The 21,839-nt window shown below is 43.2% G+C and overlaps 1 protein-coding gene across 1 annotated transcript in view; it reads right to left on the reverse strand.

Annotated features, from left to right (window-relative positions):
• Positions 1 to 21,839, reverse strand: part of adcy7 (adenylate cyclase 7) — a 165,141-nt gene that overhangs the window by 17,648 nt on the left and 125,654 nt on the right. Inside the window, exons 13-19 of the mRNA XM_078544302.1 lie at positions 20,344 to 20,424; positions 10,079 to 10,148; positions 9,209 to 9,306; positions 9,032 to 9,116; positions 7,780 to 7,911; positions 6,144 to 6,218; positions 2,077 to 2,246 (exon numbers count right to left, since the gene is read on the reverse strand). Of these exons, the coding sequence (XP_078400428.1) occupies positions 2,077 to 2,246; positions 6,144 to 6,218; positions 7,780 to 7,911; positions 9,032 to 9,116; positions 9,209 to 9,306; positions 10,079 to 10,148; positions 20,344 to 20,424 (711 nt within the window). The remainder of the gene's footprint in view (positions 1 to 2,076; positions 2,247 to 6,143; positions 6,219 to 7,779; positions 7,912 to 9,031; positions 9,117 to 9,208; positions 9,307 to 10,078; positions 10,149 to 20,343; positions 20,425 to 21,839) is intronic.

Genomic DNA, 21,839 nt, shown 5'->3' on the forward strand with positions numbered 1-21,839 from the left:
AGCAGACCCTCAACGGTGACTTTCCACCTTCCGTGAGCTGCTTCGAAGCAGAGCCAGGTCCATGAGTATTCACCCAGCATGCCATAGACGTTCCTCCAGGGTTCCGTTGCTGTCGGTCTCCAGCATCTTCTGCTCCTCCGATGTCCACGATGTGAGCAAGGCCCTGGTGGTAAGTCCCAACTTCTGCATGTCACACTTGTCAACACATGTTCTGCACCAGTGTGTTTTCCTGCCGACATGGGCAGATGATCCAACCTGGGGGAATGATTTCGGTGGGCTGGCCTTTTAATGATATGCAATGAGGTTCCTGACATCTGACAGTGGAAAAAAAGGCCTGCCATTGACGGGTAGAGTGGACGATTGTAAACTGGTTTCACGACGTCATGAAACCGATATTTGGCTTTCTCGCCATATTGTCCGCTCACGCTGCTGAACACACCCAATGCCAGCGGGCACAGAAAGTTCTGCCCAAAGCCTCCATCTTTATCACATGAGCTATTGAATAAGTTGATTTTAGAAATTAATTGTATACTGTGAGCAGCAGAATGTGGAGAATGGGATAAATAATACTCTGGAAATACAAACTTTGCACCTGCTGCTCCCTACACAGAATAGTCCAAATCTTTGATAATTTAACTGGGGAAAGGCACAGGACAAGAACCAAGGGCCTCCCTATGGGGAGAGAAACTTTATTTTTTGATTAAAGGGGAGTCAGCTCCTGGCACTAACCTCCCGAATTTCATTTATAAAGAACCATTGGACTATCCACCACTTTAGCCAAGTATTAGTGCATGGTAGTGCAACACTCAGACAGCAATGAATATTGAAAAATAAGAATAAAAATGAATTGTAAAAATAAAAATTTTGCAACCAAGTTTAACAGATATATTTCTCAATGGGGCAACTGAAACTAATTATTTACAAGCTGCTTCTAATGGTCCACACTATGCAGTTATATAGTTCCCATAGTTATGACGTTTAACCCAAAGATGCACCAAATAAGTCCATTCTATACATGCTTCACACCGGACACAAGTAACATCTAAAAAAGCATGAAACAGAAGCTTTCACACAGGAAGTTACCTATGTGACTAGGGAATGGCAAACAGAGGCTAAAGCTAAAAGTAGAAGAAAGCAGAAGACAATATAATGTTACTGGAGGATTTTATCCTCTCCTTTGGCCTAGGCATTTTTTTTCAATTTTTTGTTTATGCGCTGAACAAATTTTAAAAAGATCTCTGCACATGGGTGCCGATCAATCTTGTTGCCCAATCTGGGGTCCTGTTACCGGTTGATGGCCTGGCTGTCTGTGGACAGAAGTAGCAATGGGGAAAGCAAAATTTTCAAGGGGCAGAATTTTTACCTCGGCGGCGGGCACGGGCCCGACCTGCTCGAGCGTAAAATGACACACGATGTCATGGGGCGAGCGTCCCAACGTCAACGCACAGTCACATGATATTTCGGTTGGTGGGCGTGTGCGGGAATCGGCAGCGCGCCCGCCGACAATTTAAAGGCCTATTAAGGCCATTAAAAAGATAACTTAAATTTTTCGCTGCCTGACCCACCTTATGGTTGGCGGGCGGGCGAAAAGGCCAAGCGGCCTTTGCATTTTTTTGGAAACCTCATCCACCGTTGGGATGAGGTTTCCAACATCGAATAAAAATAAAATGTTTTAAATTTAATTTATAACATGTCCCTACTCATGTGGCAGAGTCACATGTTTTATTACATTTTTAAAATCTTTATTTGTAATTTTTAAAACTCTTCATCTCCCTGAGGCAGCTCCGTGCCTCGGAGATTTTCAAGCGCTCACTCGCGCACATGTGCAAAGTTCCCCGCTCGCCCTCCTCTCCTGCCCGCACAGGCAGCGCTGAGCACTGCCACTCACATTGCACACTGGGCGGGCCTTAATTGGCCCACCAGCATGAAATCGTAGTCCGGCCTCAATCCCCCGATCCCAACTGCCCCCACCGAGCCTGTCCGACAAGGGCAAAATTCTGCCCAAGGAGTCAGTTACAGTGACACAGCACATGAACATTATCAGAGGATTAACATTTCCTGTTAGCAAAATCATACCTGTTGTACAGAAAATTCTTGTAGGCATCAAACAAAGGAGCATGGGTCTTTAAGAGAATGATGTTATAAATCACACAGGCAACAATTAATAGGAATGCTTTCAACTCAAAGCTAACTCTGAGGAAGGTTGAGCAAGTGATGAGTCCCAGGATACAACAGCATACGTAATACTGCCAAAAACAAATTTAAAAAGAATTAGAATATAAACAATGTTCTGTTAACTTCTTATTACATGATTAATCAATATTTTGGATAATGCGTTAAATGAAATTAATTTCAACTAGCCAATAATGGATTGCCTAGGTTGTTATGCATCTGTTCTCTACTACTCCTGTTGATATCAACAATCAGTAATTGACCACTCGCACAGTTATGGGGAGGAAAGGTAAGAGTGCCACTGTCCTGAGAGACAGCTCCAACATCCAGTCTCACTACCTGCCTAGTCAATGTATATGATAGCTCCTAGTTCTACCCAAACCCATTGCCTCAAGCAATCCATCCATGAATATGCTGTAGATACCCTTAAATGTCTGAATCAGATCCCCTAAGTCTATGCTACTTCATCAAATTCAAACACACAGCACAAAGTCTTCCTCCATTACTCAGTGCACTCAGGATAGGGATCATCCTTGATAGTCTTAAGTATACAATTTCTGGACAATGTCCTTCTTGAGGTTGGGGGGTGGGGGGAGAGTAGGGCATCAAGGATCAAAAAGGTACATAAAACCCCAAACGAGATCTTAACAAAGCCTCATACAGCCCTATTATTATAGCCTTAATCTTACATTGAACAATCTGTACAATGCAATACAACCAACTCGAAGCTTTGGGGCGTGATGAGTGATCACTCTCAGGACTCTCTCCATTTATATTACCTTTAACCTGTACCCATTCATGTATACCCTCTATCTGAATTCTGCACCCTCACATGCAGCTGCTTATTTAGCTACATTTAAAAACATTTGCTGGTCTTGGGCTCACGTTTAATCTATCCAAATCCTGTTATATTCTGTTTCTTTCAAAAGTCATGACTTTAATTTATAATATATCATAAAGTGAATTTAATAACGGGCCATTTAGGCCCGGCTCCAGATTATTAAAACACTTAAGCAGAGGGTGAACAGCACTGAACCTTGAGGAAACCAACCAGCAACTGCATCACATTGGGAAGTAACTGCATTTAAAGCCATCCTTTGCCTACAGCACAGTAGCCAGTTTATGATTCATCTCACACTACAATTTTAATACTATGGGCATGAAACTTGTCTTCACTGGTAAAATAAGAGGGCTTGCAGTGAATCAGCATCCCAGGTTATGGCCGGAATTTTCCAGCCCCTCACACCGGTGGGATCTTCCGGTGCCGCCGATGTGAATGGAGGTTTCAATGGCTCGCCGGTCCTGCTGCAGAGGTCTGGAATATTCCGGCCTATAATGTGGGTGATTTCCTTTTCCATCAACTTCACAAACCAGCTTTGTGTTACTAGCAAAGACTAATTTCACATCACGTGACTTAAATTTAGCACACGACTCCACTTTATGAAAAGCTTATTTGAAAATCCATGTAACTGATGATTATCAGAACTCCAGGATCAACCACTCTAGTGATTTCTTCAAAATACTGCATCAGGTTTGTCTGAACCAATGTTGGGTATTCCCCAATAAGCATGAGTGTTCTAAACAATTAATCACATCCCTAATGATGCTTTCCATTAATTTCTCCACCACAGGGTTTAAACATGCACATCTTCAGTTGCCAAATGGTGATTTTAAGTCTTTCTAAGATAAGGGCGTCCTTCCAACATCAATTCAGCTTTACTATGTGCAAGCAACCCATTTCAGCATCTGCAATGCAAGGAACAGATCCAACCTTCTCACAGTAAATAACAATATGCAAAATAACAGAACAACTCTTCTGTCATGGCTTTGTTGCCACATAATCCTGCCCGAGTTCCCCTGCATTGGTGCTTTTGAAGGAGCAGCTGGACAGCGGTATGATAAGATGATGGCGCCCTTCTGAAGCTCTGAATTTACAAGTATGGACGAAAGCTTTCTTCCCTTTAAATGACAATTGCAACCATTGAAGAGCTGCTGCTGCAGAGGAAATCTCATCCCATCATTGAACAACCCACCAGTTGCAAATCAAATCCACACTGAGGATGAGCCAGGAGTAAACAATGAAACCAACTGATCATGTGAGGTTGTTTTAAAATCTGCAAGTGTAAGATATAGAATGCACTGGTCTCACCACCTCAGTGGCATCATCTTCTGAGCATGCCATCTTTACTGAGCTATGCTTTCTTATGGTGTGTTAAAATTCATGTACAGACCGATAGCTTTTCAAGATACTTCAATTCCAGTGACTGACTGAAAACATCATACAAGATTTCAAATTTTAAGACTTTTACTGTAATAAACAAACTGAAAGCAACATTATCTAAACACTATTCAGCAGGCAAATTATGCTTTAAACTACAGAAAATATCCCGCTTAACTTTTTAAAAATGATCGAAAATCCCCCTCCACAGTTATACTTACTCTGTCCCTTAAGTGGACACTCCAATCTCCAGGAACCAGTCCAAAACTATTCTCAGCTCCTGATGGCTCACCTCCTTTTCCAGCTGGATAACGTCTAATCCCTGAATTGTCTTTCACAGTGAGGGTTACCCTGGAGACCCCTCCCTCTAGCCAAAGCTAGGCAAATCTTCCAGCCTCCTGTAAATCCTCATGAACTTGGTCACTTCAACCTGAGCATGAGCTCCCACTCACATTCTGCATGGTGAGCAATAGACACTGGCTGCCTCTATTTCTCTGCTCTTTCCCAGATTCTTGCAGACTGACCTGCCTATGAGGTTCAAGGATATCTTAAGAAATCTGTAAGCCAATACTGTAATGATTTGCTATGGACTCATCCCCTCTCAAAGCCTATCTCCATGGCAATAGGAATCTGATCGGTCTTCCATCCAGATAGAAATGCTAAGTAGCTGAGCTCTAGACTCTCAACTCCATTTCATCTTGGAATTAAATATACAGCTTAAAGTATAACCATCTATACAATCTGACAATTCCTAACACTTCCCTGTGAGACTTGGAGACTAAAGTCTAACTAGCGTTATCACACTCCTCTGGTCATTGTTTACAGATATGAACATTCACACCTTCTTCCCAGTAAAACAACCTGGGCCACCATTTAACCTTTAATAGCCAACCCATCCAAGCTTGTTGTTGGGCAGAGTTCAGGACAGGTCACATGACACCCTTCATTCCTGTATTTTATCCTGAACTAAAAGGACAGTCCCAAAACATAACAATCTATAAACTTTGTATTTGTAAGAAGTGGCTGTCTGAAGGTCATCATATAGTTCTACCAAAAACACCCATTCTTCTTCACTCCTAGCTGTACAAAATTTCAAAATTAAATTTTGAGTACCGTCTTCAAGGAGATGCCAGGGGATCGGCTATTAATATATTAAAAATCTTGCAACTGTATACTTCCTGTCAACATTTTCCACCATAAATTCCTACATCCACATGTGCTGCCTGTAATGGCTTTTCACATGGAAATGACATCCTACACTCAGTAGAGGCGATGTTTCAACACTGGCAGTAGGATGTAATTACGGTGTGACAAGTTCACATAAAGAGTTTCCATTCTAAACATAAACATAATAATTTATAATGAGAGTATGTAAATAAGGACAGAAAATGTAACTTTAAAATGGCAGCTGAGTTACATCCTGACAGGCTGGATCAATTATTCTATGGCTGCTTCATCTGAAGATTGCACTTGACCTTGACCTCCCAGATGCAAAGCTGAGAGAGAGCTTGTTTTCATTAAAAGAAAATCTAACCTACGTCAATCTTTTTTCCCTTTCTGCTTACTGCTATAATCATCCATTTTACACCAGGGAATGTTACACATCATATTTAATATTTAATGCAATCACTACTTTACTGAGAAGCACAAAAGGTGCTTTAGAGCTATTACCATCATCATTTAATAAACGCTTTTAGCCAAGACAAGTTTTATTTGCAAGAAAGATGAGGAAGTAACATTTATCTCTACTCACAGCAAGGCAGTAATTCTCATCCATTGTGGTATTAGTCTTATTGTGCACTGTTTGAATGGCATTTGTTATGGAGTGCTAGAAAGAAATCAGTAATGTTCAGTATTGCATATAGTTTTCACTGATACTGTGCACTCCTGAAATATGGTAAGAAATAAAATTTAAACCTGAGGTGTGTAAGTTGTGGCCCATTGGCCACTGCTGAGCGAAGGCAATTTGGCCCATAACTGTCTCTTCTGTTTCAATTATCTGGACTTAGCAGATTGGAAAAAGCTGTTCTTAATATTGTTGCCTCATTCATGGATATATCTTAAATCTGAGCATCAAGATCGATTATTATCTGCAGCCTAAGATCTACTTAAATTATTGAGAATATTAATTTAACCTTTATACGTGAGGCACAAGGTTCCATGGAATACATTAATGCCCGAAAGGCTTGGACGTTTATTTAAAGCCTAACTGTCAAACTAAACATACAAATTTTAAGTTTCAAAAATAAGATTGCATCAGAAGATTCACCTCCAGCTTTACCTTTGTACCCTGCATAAACTGGCTTGCAATCAATGACCCAGCGTGCATTGTCCAGGAGAATACAAAAAGAGAGATGGCCATGAATGGGTAGAAATTCCAATTGGCATACTTGGCATATGAATAAACACACTTTCCAACAGGTGTTATTTTTATGCAGATATTAATTGGTAACTGGTCTGAGCTCCATAGTATGAGCACCATCACCTCCAAGTCACACAACATCGTGTCTTGGATATATACTGACATTCCTTCATCTTCATTGGGTCAAAATCCTAGGAATAGCTAATACTATTGTACAAATGTTACCATTGCAAAGGCTCAGCTGTTCAAGTAAGCCCCACCACCCCACTTTTTCAGAGCAACTAGGGAAAGGCAATTAGCGTCAACATCAGCAGAGTCGCTGACATCATCCACATCCTGAGAACAAAATGAGTTTGTAACAGGACATCCTCCAATCAGAATTTATATCTCAAATACCAGGAGGAAAATAAGTGTAAACAGAAGAATATTTACAACATTTGTAAGTTATGGGTCTGTCAAACTGCTGACCGAACATGGTAATATGCCAAAATCACCACTCACCATTAATGTGACCCATTTCCATTCCCTCTTTCCTTACTTCACTTTTAATACCAGCTGTAGGAAACTCACTGCCAACTTCATAAACCACAGGCATTACCACTCAGATGGGTGTTGATGTTTTACCATTGTCCGCAGCCACTCCCCCACAACCACCACCCCACCCACCCCGCCCCCAAACCCCCATCCTCACCACTCCCCAAAAATTTATTTTGACGTGGTTACTTGACCTTCAACCATTCACTCTAAATTCTGAAATTGGCCATCAATTTGTTAAATGTGGTTGCATCTTTGTCATAGCTACGTCAGAAACAAGCAAACTCCATCTATATGGACTACACATGGTGCTACTGCTTCAGGTGTCATTACTGACATTTGGAAAAATTGCAATCTATAGGACTTTTGAGTTACAAATTTATATCACTCAAACAGTGAAGCAATTATGCACTATCCTTAATTTAGTTCACATATAATTTAGAAAATATTCACATCTGAATATACTTATCATGGTTATATTATAAGTACTCACCAAGTTGAAAACTGAAATGACTAATACAACAGTTATGACGACAAATGTCAATGGTAGCCGTACTATTGGGTTCTTTGTAACAGTTTCAGAGATGGCAGTGAACAAGTTTGAAGTTGAGCTGTTCACCCAGTGCTGTGTGTGGAGCAAAAAAGGAAGGCATGTTGAAACTTTGTCACATTTTTGAAATTTCTAATGCAAAGTTTTCACCATGAGCCAAATGAAAATTCAAAAATCAATGGTGAGTTAATTTCATTGTATTTCTAACGTTTAAATGTTTAACTATCACATTTAGGAATATTTGTTTCTACAGGATCAAATTTGAGGAAATGCTGGCATCTATAGTGCAATGGTAAAATGGGTCAAAATGGTATTCCAGTCTTTAAGAAAATTAGGCAGCTGTGCTGATGGTATCATTGTGGATCTATCAAGTTCTTTAACCCAAGGCCGTAAAAAACACAAATGGAATTCTCGGTTTTATCACAAATGTAAAATATAAAAGTAAAGGTAAAGGGGTAATGATAAGCCTACATAGAATCTGAGGTATCTTACTGTGTGTAGTATTGGGCTCCACACTATAGAAAGAATATTCAGCAGTTAGAGAAAGTGCAATGCAGAATCACTTGGATGCTGTCTAGTATTAGAAAATACAAAGGGACTTGAAAAATTAGGTCTTATTTTGTCAAAACACAGATTACAGGACAATATAATAGACGTATTTAAGATTATGAATATATATGACAAGATAGATAGCAGCAGACTCTGCAGTAGTTGAGGGGTCAAGAACAAGGGAGCATTGAGACAAAATTAAACGTAAGAAATTTAAAAAAGAAAACAGGAGAAACTTCTTTACACAGAAAATTGAACGGTTGTAGAATTCTCTTCCAACATGAGTGGCTGAGGCAGAAACTGCGTCAATCGTCAATTAGATTAGATTAGATTAGACTAGATAAATGGTTAAAAAGAAAGCGGATGAAGCAAAATGTGAATAACATGGATAAATGTAATTAGAACTATTTGTTCCTGTAGAGGGAGAACAGTGAAACAGGTTACTTGGTCCAGGTAACTTTTCTCCGTATCATAATTTCTATGTGTAGCAGATATAAAGAATTGACTATGCATCAGTTCTGTGCATTAAGTGTTGAAAGGTTTTAAATCAAAGTTACAAATAATCAGGAATGCGGAATATAGCAGCCTGAAATTTAGATAAGAAATAAACAAATTTTCTTGGCCACAATATTTGTATTTAACTCACCTTTAGATGACCAGCAAAACAAATGAAGAGAGTTATCAGAAGAATAATTGCAGCAGTTCCAAACGATATTCCCAGTAGACTATTCCTAATGAGAAAAACATAATTGGTTGGAGGTGAAGTAAGGTTACAAATGTTTTTAGATTTAAAAGTGATTAAATTCACAAATGCAGTACTTACAGTGGTATAACGAGCATGTGGATCAGAAATATGCAAAGGAATATCAAAAAGGCACATCCAACGTAATACTTCAAGGAAGGAAGGCAGACTGAACGATACTGGAAGAAAAAAGCAACCATTGCAGAAAATGATGAGTACAACTGTGGGGTTTTTTCCCCTCCAATTGTTTTTCCTTTTTGTTGAACATCTTGAATCACAGGAGAGTAGTTTCCCAAAAACTTGCACTTAAGTAGCACTTTCAAATGGGGATTCACCAACGGATTAGAGGTTAAGAAAACTAGCCGTAAGGACATGTCATCAGAAAGGGTGACCGAAGGTGTGATTGAGGAGAACAGTTCTAGAGGAGGCTTGCAGATAAGATGTAGCAAGGTGGAAGGATTCAAAAGGAGAGTTCGAGCAATAAGCAGAATTGGAGCTGTACTTGTACAAAATTGTTTTCATTCGGGTTCAAAACTTTACAATAACTGTAGTGCTTCATAGATTTTGTAAAAAGTATGGATTTTTAATTCCTCATAGGTGTTCTGATATTTGCTGTAAAGTACAGTAATTTCACAGTGAAACAGTGGACACCTTTTCTTGTTAAGAGAAAAAGGCCAAGAATAAAAGAATGACCATGAGCACTGGTGAAGTGTTTACAATAGGCATTTTCTACAAAATTGGTATCTTTGTTGCTTGTGTTAGTACTAGAGAAGAACATTACTTCTGATGCTTGGCTAGCTTTAACCCCACATGTTTTATTGCAGCGCCACAGTGCATAAACTGAAAGGAACAAAAACAAGTTTTCTTGAATCTGTTGGGATCTAAGTGCTAGGGTAACAGCCCTCAAACATAGATTTCTCAGAGTGCATGTGTACATATTAGTATACTTACTTGTTTTTCTAATCCTTTTTCACTGAATGACAACAACATATGAGCAAAGACATCACATTTAACCCATTGCCTGTAAAAGGAAAAAATGTTGTAAGCATCAGCCAGCTGTAATATATGTCATATTGTGCATAGAACAAGGAATCAAAGCAGACTATTATTTCTAAAATGAAACCTATTTTTCACAATTACATATCTGCCTTCTCTCCTTAGGTATTCTCCTCTCCCCAAAGCGTTAACTCACGCAGCAATACAATTTGATAAGACTTTAGCAAAGTGGTCACTCTTCATGTGAGTGTACAAAGTAGATCTTGGCAGGCTATTTTATCGGGGAACACCATCTCAATAATGGGCTTCATAATAAAACCCAACCCTATGTCACCTAACGCGTGCATAACTGCAAATTTAACTGGGATCAGTTTCAAACAGAAACCCCAAATTTATTTCTTCATAAGCCTCCTCCCCAAACCCACCAGCTGAGAGACGTTGAAGTAGAATTGCAACAAGGATTCGCCTGATCTCTCATTGTAGCTTCAGCAGAAAACTGGTAGAAACCTGAGAAGCAGCATAACAGCAGTTTAAGTCATTTTTCCTGGCTACGCATTGAAATTATGTGAGGATTGGTTGAAAAACTGCAAAAAAAAAATAAAAATCCACCCACAGTCAAATATTAACCAACTCTGCCATGGCTGAGATCTGCTTATTATGGTCAGATTGCATCTTCTTGACATAGATGACTCAGGTTGGTCCTGAACCACTGTTGGTCCAGTTCATTCCGAGTTACTTTAAACCAACGACCAAAGTTGAAAACAGAATTTGGTGACAAGTAATCATTTTCCAAACTCAAACATGCAAACAACTACAAACTCATGGTCTGCATAATGAAACTTTGCCAAATTAAAACTCAAAGGCAGGCGACAAGAAAGACTATTAAAATATTTATTCCCCGTTTATTGTAGGAAACAAAGGGAAGTTACACTAAACTTGTATAGAACCTCGGATAGATCACAATTGGAGCACTGTGTACAGGTCTGGTCTCCATAATATACACGGAATACGGAGGCATTGGAGAAGATACAAAGGAGACTCACAAGAATGATACCAGAACTGAGAGATTATAACTAGCATGAGAAACTGGGTTTTTTTCCTCTCCGAAGGAGAAAGCTGAGGGGTGACCTGATAGACAGCTTTAAGATAATGCAGGTTTGATAGGGTAAATGTGGAGAAAGTGGACTGGATTTTATGGGCTGCCATGGTCCTTGCACATCCCCCCAACCCCGGTTCCCCAATTAAAAAGTCACGGGAGCCCACCCAGCGTAAGAATGGCTAACTATTTAAATGCAACCATTTAACAGCCAATTACTCATTAATTGACTTGAGACTTTACCCCTCAGGAACAAGGAGTCCTACCTTAGAGAGTCGCCGGCCAATCAGAGACCACCAGCTCTTGCGTACTACAGCGCCACCGGGAGGGGTGTACACTGCTGGTCCTTTTTTTAAATTCATTTACGGGATGTGGGCGTTGCAGGCTGGGCCATTCCTAATTGCCCTTGAGAAGGTGGAGGTGAGCCGTCGCCTTCAACTGCTACAGTCCAGGTTGGTGTAGGTACACTCACAGTGCTGTTAGGGAGTTCCAAAATTTTGACCCAGTGACAGTGAAGGAACGGCTGTATACTTCCAAGTCAGGTGATGGTGTTCCCATGCATCTGCTGCTTGTCCTTCTAGGTGATAGAGGACGTGAATAAGAAATGTACTGTCAAAGGAGCCTCGGTGAGTTGGACATCTTGTAGATGCAATACCCTGCTGCCAATGTTCATCAGTGGTGGATTGAGTCAATTTTTAAGGTGGTGGATGGGGTGCATGGTGGATGAGATGCCAATCATGTGGGCTGCTTTGCCCTGGACGGTGTCAAGCTTCTTGAGTGTTGTGGGAGCTGCACTCATCCAGGCAAGTGGGGAGTATTCCATCACATTCCTGATTTGTGCCTTGTAGATGGCAGACAGGCTTTGGGAAATCAGGAGGTAAGTTACTTGCCATAGAATTCCCGCCTCTGACTTCTCTTGTAGCCACAGTATATGTCCGAGCATCACAATCAGGCATCTGAAAACATAGATGATAAAAGTGCTGCCCACAGATTTTTACTTTATTTCATAATGGAAACCTCATCCTGCCCTTGGGTGAAGTTTCATGTAAAGGCTGCCTGACCAATTCGCCCTTCCTCCAACTGTAAGGTTAGAAGGGCGACAGAAATAAAATTTAAAAATCGCAGAAATTTGCGCAGTTAATGGGCTTAATTGCCCTGTTAATTGTCGGCGGGGGCACATCTGACTTTTGCCGGGTGAAATATCGCACGAGTGCACAATGACGTTAGGACGCTCGCCCGATGTCATCTTGCGCAAATTCACACCCGATCAGTCCAGGGGCTCTGGATTATTGGTCCAGTGACATTATCACTACGCCACTGCCTCCCCCGAGAAGGCTTGAGGAAAACAGTTGTGCTGAATCGTGACCTTGGGCAGAATCGTCTCAGATTTGCACTAAGTGAGGTAGCGAGCAGGTAAAATAGTTTACCTTCCAGCCGCAATGGTGGCTTTTCACACCGTTCCATGGTTGGCGGGTTCTCATTCGCCTGCCACGCCATCACCTCGTCACTTCATTACTCTGGGCGCCATATTTAAAGTTCAGCCACGCGCACATCTTTCAGTGCTTCCAGCCCACAACTGCTGCAAAGAAGACATGGCCCCGAAAAGCAAGAAGACTACAGCCCCCAGGTTCAACGAGTGTCCCTCAAGCGCCTTTTGGATGCAGTGGAGGCCCACCGTGATGTCCTCTACCCCTGCTCTGGCCGCAGGATGGGCAGCAACCTCACGAATCCAGCTTGGGAGGTAGTAGCAGTGGTGGTCAGCACCAACGCCCTTCAAAAGAGGACAGCCACCCAGTGCCCAAAGAGGATGAATGATCTCCTCCATTCTACCAGGGTAAGTCACTCTTCTCATCGCTCTCAACTCTCACACTCACAAACCCATCACACATCCACAGGGATCTCACTCACTGCCAGTTCAATGGACATCACCATTCACTGTCTCACACACACATTCATTGTCCTCATCCCGTCCATGGGACCACTCACCACCAATGCATGACAGACATGATCATCTGGCCTGGCAGGCATCCTGCTTACACTTTCCCCATCTCTATTCATACAGGACAAGCTGGCACACAACAGGGAGAGGTCACAGACCAGTGGAGGAACACCTGAAATTGAGGTCCTCATGGACTTTGAAAACAGAGCCATCCAGCTGGCCAGCGAGGATCTGGACTGTTCCTGTGCTGACAGTGAGGTCGGCGCTGATCTGCCAAGTGAGGATCCAGCAGTGCAACACCCATCAGACAGCCATACCTTTCACAGGCCACTGCCATGCACTAATTATCTCTCTTTGCTTCCGCAGGCATATCTGCCAAACAGCCGACGGAGTACACAACCCAGGGCCTCCAATCAAGCCCCAAAGAAACCACTGAAGAGAAATCTGGAGGCACCCTCCTTGAAGTCCCATCACAGCGTTTGCCCACACTCTCCACCAGCGCAGAGACACACACCTTGGTGGGACCTAGCTTTATAGTGGCCTCAGGATCACAAGACAGCACATCGCACTGTCTGATCCACAGCAGGCAGCGGCAGGGACTTCCCATGTATGCGGCACTCGGAGGACTGCTGGAGGCCAGAAATTTTCTGAGACCGAGTCAGATGATGAGCCTCTGGACTCGGTCGTGTCACAGTTGCTGGAACTGCAAAGGCAAGCTCGGGAACATCAGGAAGGGATGTCCACTGCACTCCTCAGATTGCAAGGCACGATGGAAGAGTCTGTCCACCTTCAGGCTGAGGTGATACCGCCGGCATGCCAATGCACCGAGGTCAACACTGGTAGGATGGTGGCCTCCATGGAGACATTGGTCCAGGACATAGTCCTGCACTGTTGCGTGGGCTCAGCTCCATCACTGACAACAGTTGGCCTGCAACAGTGTGTATGCGAGAGGAGTGCAGGGCAGCTCAATCTCACTCCAGCTACCCCTTCTCCTCAAGGAGTCAGCCAGAGTCCTTGGGCACCCACAGGGAGGAGGATAAGCAGGCGCACACCCCGGGGCCATCCACCCAGATGACTCCGGGAATGTCTGGCCCATCCGAATCCCATCTTCCTGTGACCTCAGCAGCTCTAGCTCCAAGGCCGGGGAGGGTGCCACTGCCACACAGCAGGTTCCTGAAAGCAGCTCGGGGCCCTCCAGAGGACGTCCGTCTGTGATAGACAGGGCGTTGCAGTCAGCAGGCTGCCTCCGCCTTCGCTGTGGATGTCCGGGGAGCACCAAGACGTAGCGGCAGGATTAGCAGAGTTAAGAAGATCGTAGTTGCACAGCCTGGGCACAGGTGTTAATCACTTGTACACATTGTTGACTATTGTGAATAAACTCCCTAGAATGTCTCCCTGCCTATGGCTGATTGTTCTGATGAGCAGCGTTTGTGTCACTCAGATGTGAAACGAGATAAAGACAGATGTCTCAGTCCAGGGCCTCTTCCCTGTGCTTTGTGCAGCCTTCAGACCAAAGCGATGGTCCGACCTCTCACTCACTGGACACATTACTAATGCTTGCACCTTGATGGTGCTTGTCGTTGCTGCCAGAATGTTGTGGGCAAGCATCACAATTTTTCATCATTCTCTCTGTGTGCTCTCAGCACCTTTAAGGTGCACCACATGAGTGCAATCGATGGCACCCTGCACCTGTGGGAAACCCGAGATCTGGGCAAATACAATCGCTCTTGCATCCTGTCTGTCCTGGTCCCGGGTGAAATGCACAAAGTTGTGTGCCCTCGCAAAGGCTGGCATCTGTGGCCTCATGGATGCATTTGTGGGTGGAGGCTTGTGATATCCCAGAGGTCACCTGTGGTACCCTAAAAGGAGCCACTGGCATAGAAATTGAGCACCACGGTCATTTTCATGGCCACTGGCGGTGAGTGTCCCCATGGTGCTAAATGCTGCAGTAGCTGTCAGATGTGACCGACCAGTTCCCATGACGTTCAGTCTTTGGCAACACTGGTTCTCGGTCATCTGCAGGAATGAAAGGCAGCGTCTATAGATGCCTCGCTGTGGCCCTTCAGCAGCTTGTGCGGGAGCCCCAGGCGCTCCTTCTTCCAGAGGGTGCTGTTCCTTCCTCTGCATAGTCAGATGTCTCAGTCACTCTCTTCTCAGTCGTCTTCACTCTCTGTAAGGCATGAGGTTTACAGCTGGTACACCAGGCTCCATGATCCTAATGTACTCCTCCTGCAGGACCAGAGATACATGCAAGGGTTAGCATGAGTGTACTAAGAACCTCTCTTGGTTAAGTCTGAAAGCGCCTCCACTTGGATGGTTAGAGTTTAGTGTGCTGTATGGCTGCCCGAAACCCCACCTTCCTCCACCCCACTCCATCTAACCGATTGGCGGCATCTTCGCCCATTGGACTGCATCCTGTGCTCTCAGCTCAGGCGCAGGCATTTTCCTAACCCGCGCTGCAAGGCTGCGCTGTTAGCTTGAACCATGGGGGAGACTGGTCCAAACCGGGATGATGACACTGCAAGGGGCTGTGAGCGCCTCCACCAGTGACTGCACCATGGCCAGCCTACCCCCCACCGCAACGCGCCTCAACCTTGAAGTCCAACAGGCAACCTGGGCGAGCGCTCCACAACATTACTGTGTACTCAGCTCCGAATTCCTCTCAAAGTGCAGCCCACCAAGTGCATGCCTTTTATACGCTTTTATGAAACACGTCGGCATGATTGCACATTGACATAGGTGGAGGATCCAGTGGTGGGGAGATGATTCTGACACACTGGGCTTATAATGGCATGCTGATGTGTTACAATGAGGTTCCCGACATCCGATGACAGGAAACATGGCCCACCATCGGCGGGCGTAGTGGACGATTGCAAACTGGTTTCACGACATCATGAAACCGATATTTGGCCTTCTCACCGTATTGTCGGCTCATGCCACCAAACACACCCAACACCAATGGGCAGGGACGACTCTGCCCTTGTGTTTGGTGGCCTCACCAGGCCCTGGAGATGGGAGTGGGAGCAGCCATGGGAGATGGTGAACCTTGAGGTGTAGCACCTTGTGGAGCCCTCCTATGGGCCCAGGGAGTCTGTTAAGTTGGGGCATTCCCGTCCATCACCAGCCCGCGCAGGAAAACCGGACCGCCCGGCTGCTTGGCGTGTATGTTTCCCGCCAGTGATTAAACCCCGGCAAGCTACACCCTCGCCTTCAAACCAGCCAGTGGGGAAGCATAAAATCCAGCCCAGTGTTTCCAAAAGATCAAAACTAGAAGACTCAAATATAAGATAGTTACTCATAAATCCAGTAGGAAATTCAGGAGGAACCTCTTTACCCAAAGTGTGGTAAGAATGGAGTGTGCTAATTCAAGGAGCTTTTGAGATAATTTATTGATGCATTTAAGGAGAAGCTAGATAAGCATGAGGGGGAAAAAGAATAAAAGAAAATACTGATAAGGTTAGATAAAGAGGGGTGGGAGGAGCTTATATGGAGCATAACCACTGCCATAGATCAGTTGGGCCAAATGGCTTGTTTCTGTGCTATAAATTCATGTAACATGGGGAAGAATTTTCCCCCCATTGTGGGCCAATTAAGGCCCGCCGAGCATGATGTCCGCCAGGAAGAGCTATGCACTCCCTGTGCGGGTGGGGAGGAGTACTTCAGCCGAGAGAGCGCTCTTTCATGCATGCGCACGAAAGACCGCACTGATCTCCCTGAAGCTAAGTGCTGCCTCAGGGAGATCGGCTCCAAATTTAAAAATGTTAAAGAAACAAAAACAAAATTTCCCTGACATGTCCCCTCATGTGACACTGTCACGAGTTAGGACATATCCATCACTTTTAGTGAAACCTTTATTAAATATTTTAAAACCCTCATGAAACATCTTCCCACCCGTGGATAAGGTTTCATGCTTTTTCTGAAGCCCGCCAGGGCTCCCGGCCTGCCCACTAACCTTAAGGTTGGATGGGCAGGTCCATTAATTATTTTAAGTACTTTTTAAATGGTCTCAATAGGCTATTGACCGGTCGGGGGGCACACAGCTGATTCAGCTGCGCCCCCGCCAACCTGAAAATGGAAATGGGGTGATGTCGGAAGTTCTGCCAGACATAATCCCGCATCATTTTACGTGTCGGTGAGTGGGCCCCGCCCCATGCTCGCTGACCTAAAGATCCTGCCCATGAAGTACACAATGAGTCTATGCAAAAATATTATTAAGCACATATAAAGTAGCACAGACTGCAAATGTTTGCTGGGGATGATGAAATTTTGTCTTCATGAAGGTGACAGATGGAGGATAAAGATCCTCTATTGTGTCCACTTACAACACATTCCTCTATTACACCTAATCCCACTCTCACAAATTATACATCTGTAAAAAGATCAAAGGAAAGTGGATTCCTCTTGTTGTTCTAAGGATACAAGCTAATTTTTGAGCTGTTGTGATATGAATATGAATACATACAGCACCCTGCTGTAAGGCTGGGAAACATGGGTGACTAACAGCTACCAGGGAAAGAAGCTCAATCATTTCCATCTGCAGTGCATTATGGGTATATCCTAGCAGGACAAAATCACAAATGCAACAGTCCTCTCAGAGGCAGAGCTCCCAATAACGGTTGGCACTAATCAAACAGAGGCGGCATCAGTCGATCGGCCACACCTGCAGGATGGACAAATGCCCAAGGACCTTCTGTACAGTGAGGTAGCCAGAGCCAGATGATCGGTGAGGTGCCCAGGTGTTCAAGGATGTTTGCAAGCACGACATGAAGATCCTGAAGATCAACTATCGCACCTGGGAGTCACCAGCTGGCGAAAGAGGGAAATGGCGATACCTCCTGTGGGCTGGTGTGCACTGCCACAATAACCAGTGGCTAAAACAACAACCCACAACATCAATTGGCAGCTTTGGGTATGGCACTTGTGACAGAACCTGCCTCTCAACTGGCCTTCACAGCCATCAGCAAAGGTGTACCAAATGAAGGCACCCCATCTAAATGTACTGTCTGCTACGCGTCCATCATCTCTTCTTGATGGAAGGATGCAAACAACAACAGATGTGTATAGGCTTTGCTTTTTTGTTTATCTTCTCTTGGTAGCCAGATCAAGTATTCATTTTTTTTTTGCTTCATTGCATTGTATCAAGTATGAATATGAGGAGTTGACAGGGCCCTCAACCGTGTCCGGCCCATATCCCGCGCATCCTCCCTCACGCCTTCTCCTCCTTCCCAGAAACATGATAGGGTCCCCCTTGTCCTCACTTATCACCCCACCAGCCTCCGCATTCAAAGGATCATCCTCCGCCATTTCCACCAACTCCAGCATGATGCCACCACCAAACACATCTTCCCTTCACCCCCCTTGACGGCATTCCGTAGGGATCGTTCCCTCCGGGACACCCTGGTCCACTCCTCCATCACCCCCTACTCCTCAACCCCCACTTATGGCACCTCCCCATGCCCACGCAGAAGATGCAACACCTGCCCCTTCACTTCCTCTCTCCTCACCGTCCAAGGGCCCAAACACTCCTTTCAAGTGAAGCAGCATTTCACTTGCATTTCCCCTAACTTAGTCTACTGCATTCGTTGCTCCCAATGCGGTCTCCTCTACATTGGAGAGACCAAACGCAAACTGGGCGACCGTTTTGCAGAACACCTGCGGTCTGTCCGCAAGAAAGACCCAAACCTCCCTGTCGCTTGCCATTTTAACACTCCACCCTGTTCTCTTGCCCACATGTCTGTCCTTGGCTTGCTGCATTGTTCCAGTGAAGCCCAACGCAAACTGGAGGAACAGCACCTCATCTTCCGACTAGGCACTTTACAGCCTTCTGGGCTGAATATTGAATTCAACAACTTTAGATCTTAAACCCCCCTCCCCCCATCCCCACCCCGTTTCTTTTCCCCCCCCACCCGCCTTTTTTTTCAATAATTTATATAGATTCTTCTTTCCCCACCTATTTCCTTTATTTTTAAATCTAAAACTAAAACCTTTAGTCTTTCCACCCCACCCCCACTAGAGCTGTACTTTGAATATCCTGTCTTGCATTCTTAATTAGCACTTTTCTCAGACAAAGACCACCACCTTCAACACCTCTTTGACCCTTTTGTCTCTGACATCTTTTGATTATCTGCTCACACCACACCCTCAATGTGTCTCTTCCCCCCCACCCACCTTAAACCAATTTATATTTCTCCCTTGTTGAAACTATGCTTCAGTTCTGCTGAAGGGCCATGAGGGCTCAAAACGTTGACTGATTTCTTCTCCGCCGATGCTGCCAGACTTGCTGAGTTTTTCCAGGTAATTCTGTTTTTATTTTGTTATGAATATGAGGAGGTTTACTTAATTGCATAAAGACCTGCAATCCAAGCTAACCAGATTTAAAATGATTAAGTATTTTGGTAAAATATGCAAAAGTACATCCCTGTTAATGTTCTTAAAAAGTACATCCCTGATAATTGTTGTGCAATACACTTGATGATAATGTACTTTGTTATTGGATTATACCTGATTTTTTTTCCTCTGGATAATTCTGAAACAATACATTGTCAAAAGAAGACATCAACCACATCCAGTATATCCATTACCCTGCAGTGGTGTCAGTGTATTTAGATTGCATAAAACCTCAGTGGAGAACTAGTGATTTTTTAAAAACTAAAAATGAAGCCTGCTGAGTTTTCACTACCTCTCTTTGGTTCTTCATCAAAATGGTCATTTTTCTGATGTTAAGTCAGGAAAAATAAATAAATTAACAAAATTAATAATAGTAATGGGTTTATTACCACAGGTGGCATTGCAACTAAGTTTGATAGTATGTTCAGCAAAAAGTCCTCAGACAATTACACATATTTTCCAGGAGAGTTTACAATATTTATCTCTCTGTTTTTCAGTCCCAGACCTTGAACGATAACTAATGTCCCAACTCAACTCAGTATCTACCTAGAATTAAACCTAGGCCCTCCCTGGTGTTTGTACTGCACCATGCATTGAATTTTAAAATTATTTTACTTAGACTCTGAAACAAAAATACATGGAAGAGGATTTTATTGCTAAGCTTTCAAAAAAAACAAGGATATTTGTTTAATTCTCGAATACCCTTTATATTCGAGTAGCTACTCACAAAGTTTTCAATATCCAAAATGTTGCTGAAATGCATTGTTAAAAGAAGTGGAAGATGGAAATGTTACATACTTGTATGAATTTATCCCATCAATTGTTGTTATCATTTTCTCATGCAGTTCCTCTTCAAATCTTCTTTTTTGGGATTTGTTTCTGGAGAGTTAACATTGTAATTACTAGATACAATACACAGTATTTCTCAAAAATGTGCAACCTCATACATCATGTATGTAAGGCCTATAGTTACTGAGCTTTTTGTATTACAGGAGAGTTGCTGTGTAAAGTTCTTTCAGACATCATCGTGCAGCCCACTTGTTATGACTAAAGAATCAAAAAATGAAATAAATTCAAACTAAAAAATGTATTAAGGGAACTGATTTGGGGTTAGATAACACACACAGGTCAATGATGAAAATCACAAATATTCTCAAAATGAGTATTGCAAGATAAAATGAGCGAGTATAAACCTTTATAGCAGTAAAAATTGGGGCAGGGGCACTTCAGAAAAATGTTACTCTCATAACAAAATCTCAAGAGTCGCAAGAATGAAAGAAAGACTTATATAGTGCTTTTGACGACACAGGACATCACAAAAGCACTTACAGCTCATGAAGTACTTTTGGGCTGTAATTACTGTTGTAATATAGGAAATGCAGCAGCCAATTATGCACAAAGCAAATTTACACAAACAGCAATGTGATAATGAACAGGTAATCTGTTCTTTTGTGATGTTGATTGAAGGACAAATATTGGCCAGGGCACAGGGGATAACTTCCCTGTTACTCTTCTAAATAGTGCCATGGGATCATTTACATCCACCCAAGCAGGCAGATGAGGCCTCAGTTTAACACCTCAAGCATCTCCAACAGTGCAGCTCTTCCTGGATACTGCACTGGAGTGTTAGCCTTGATTTTTGCGTTCAAGCACTCGCGTGGGACTTGAGCCTAGAACCTTGTGACACAGAGGGGAAGAGTACTATCGACTGAGCCAATTGTAGCAAATGATGACTTGTATCACTTTCGTATATGTTACTCATTCATTTAAAAAAAAACAGCAACATTCCTAAAAATAGACCAGATTTTATACTTACAAGTTATGACAGGTAAAATGAAGATGCAATCGGATTATGTTTTAAAATGAACATTTTTCCAAAACAAGTGGTTGAGATGCAAGAATTAGATACAGTTTGTGCAGAAAGCAAGATTTACTAAATTGATCAACTAAATGAAAATATTGCATTATAATGAGCCAGTAGATTTCAGTATCATATTTTTATATGACTTCAAGTAGACAGGGCAAACATATTTTAGAAGTTGCTGTTAATGAATGCTTTAATGAATGCTCCCAGCAATCAGCAGCAACACCAAAGTAAATCAAATATATTCAATAAAACTGATTATTGCGCAGACCCAGTAAAACAGGTGTCCGCAGCTGGTAGTCTTCATGAATCTGGATAGCTACTTTGGTGATGCTGCTGGTTGTACAAGACCTATATGTCAAGAGTTGGTGGCACGAACATAGCACTAAAGTTTCTAAAGCAGCATTAAGGAAGCTCACTATATGTTTTA

The sequence above is a fragment of the Cetorhinus maximus genome, chromosome 6 (genome assembly GCF_964194155.1).
Source record: "Cetorhinus maximus chromosome 6, sCetMax3.hap1.1, whole genome shotgun sequence".
Lineage (NCBI taxonomy): Eukaryota > Metazoa > Chordata > Chondrichthyes > Lamniformes > Cetorhinidae > Cetorhinus > Cetorhinus maximus.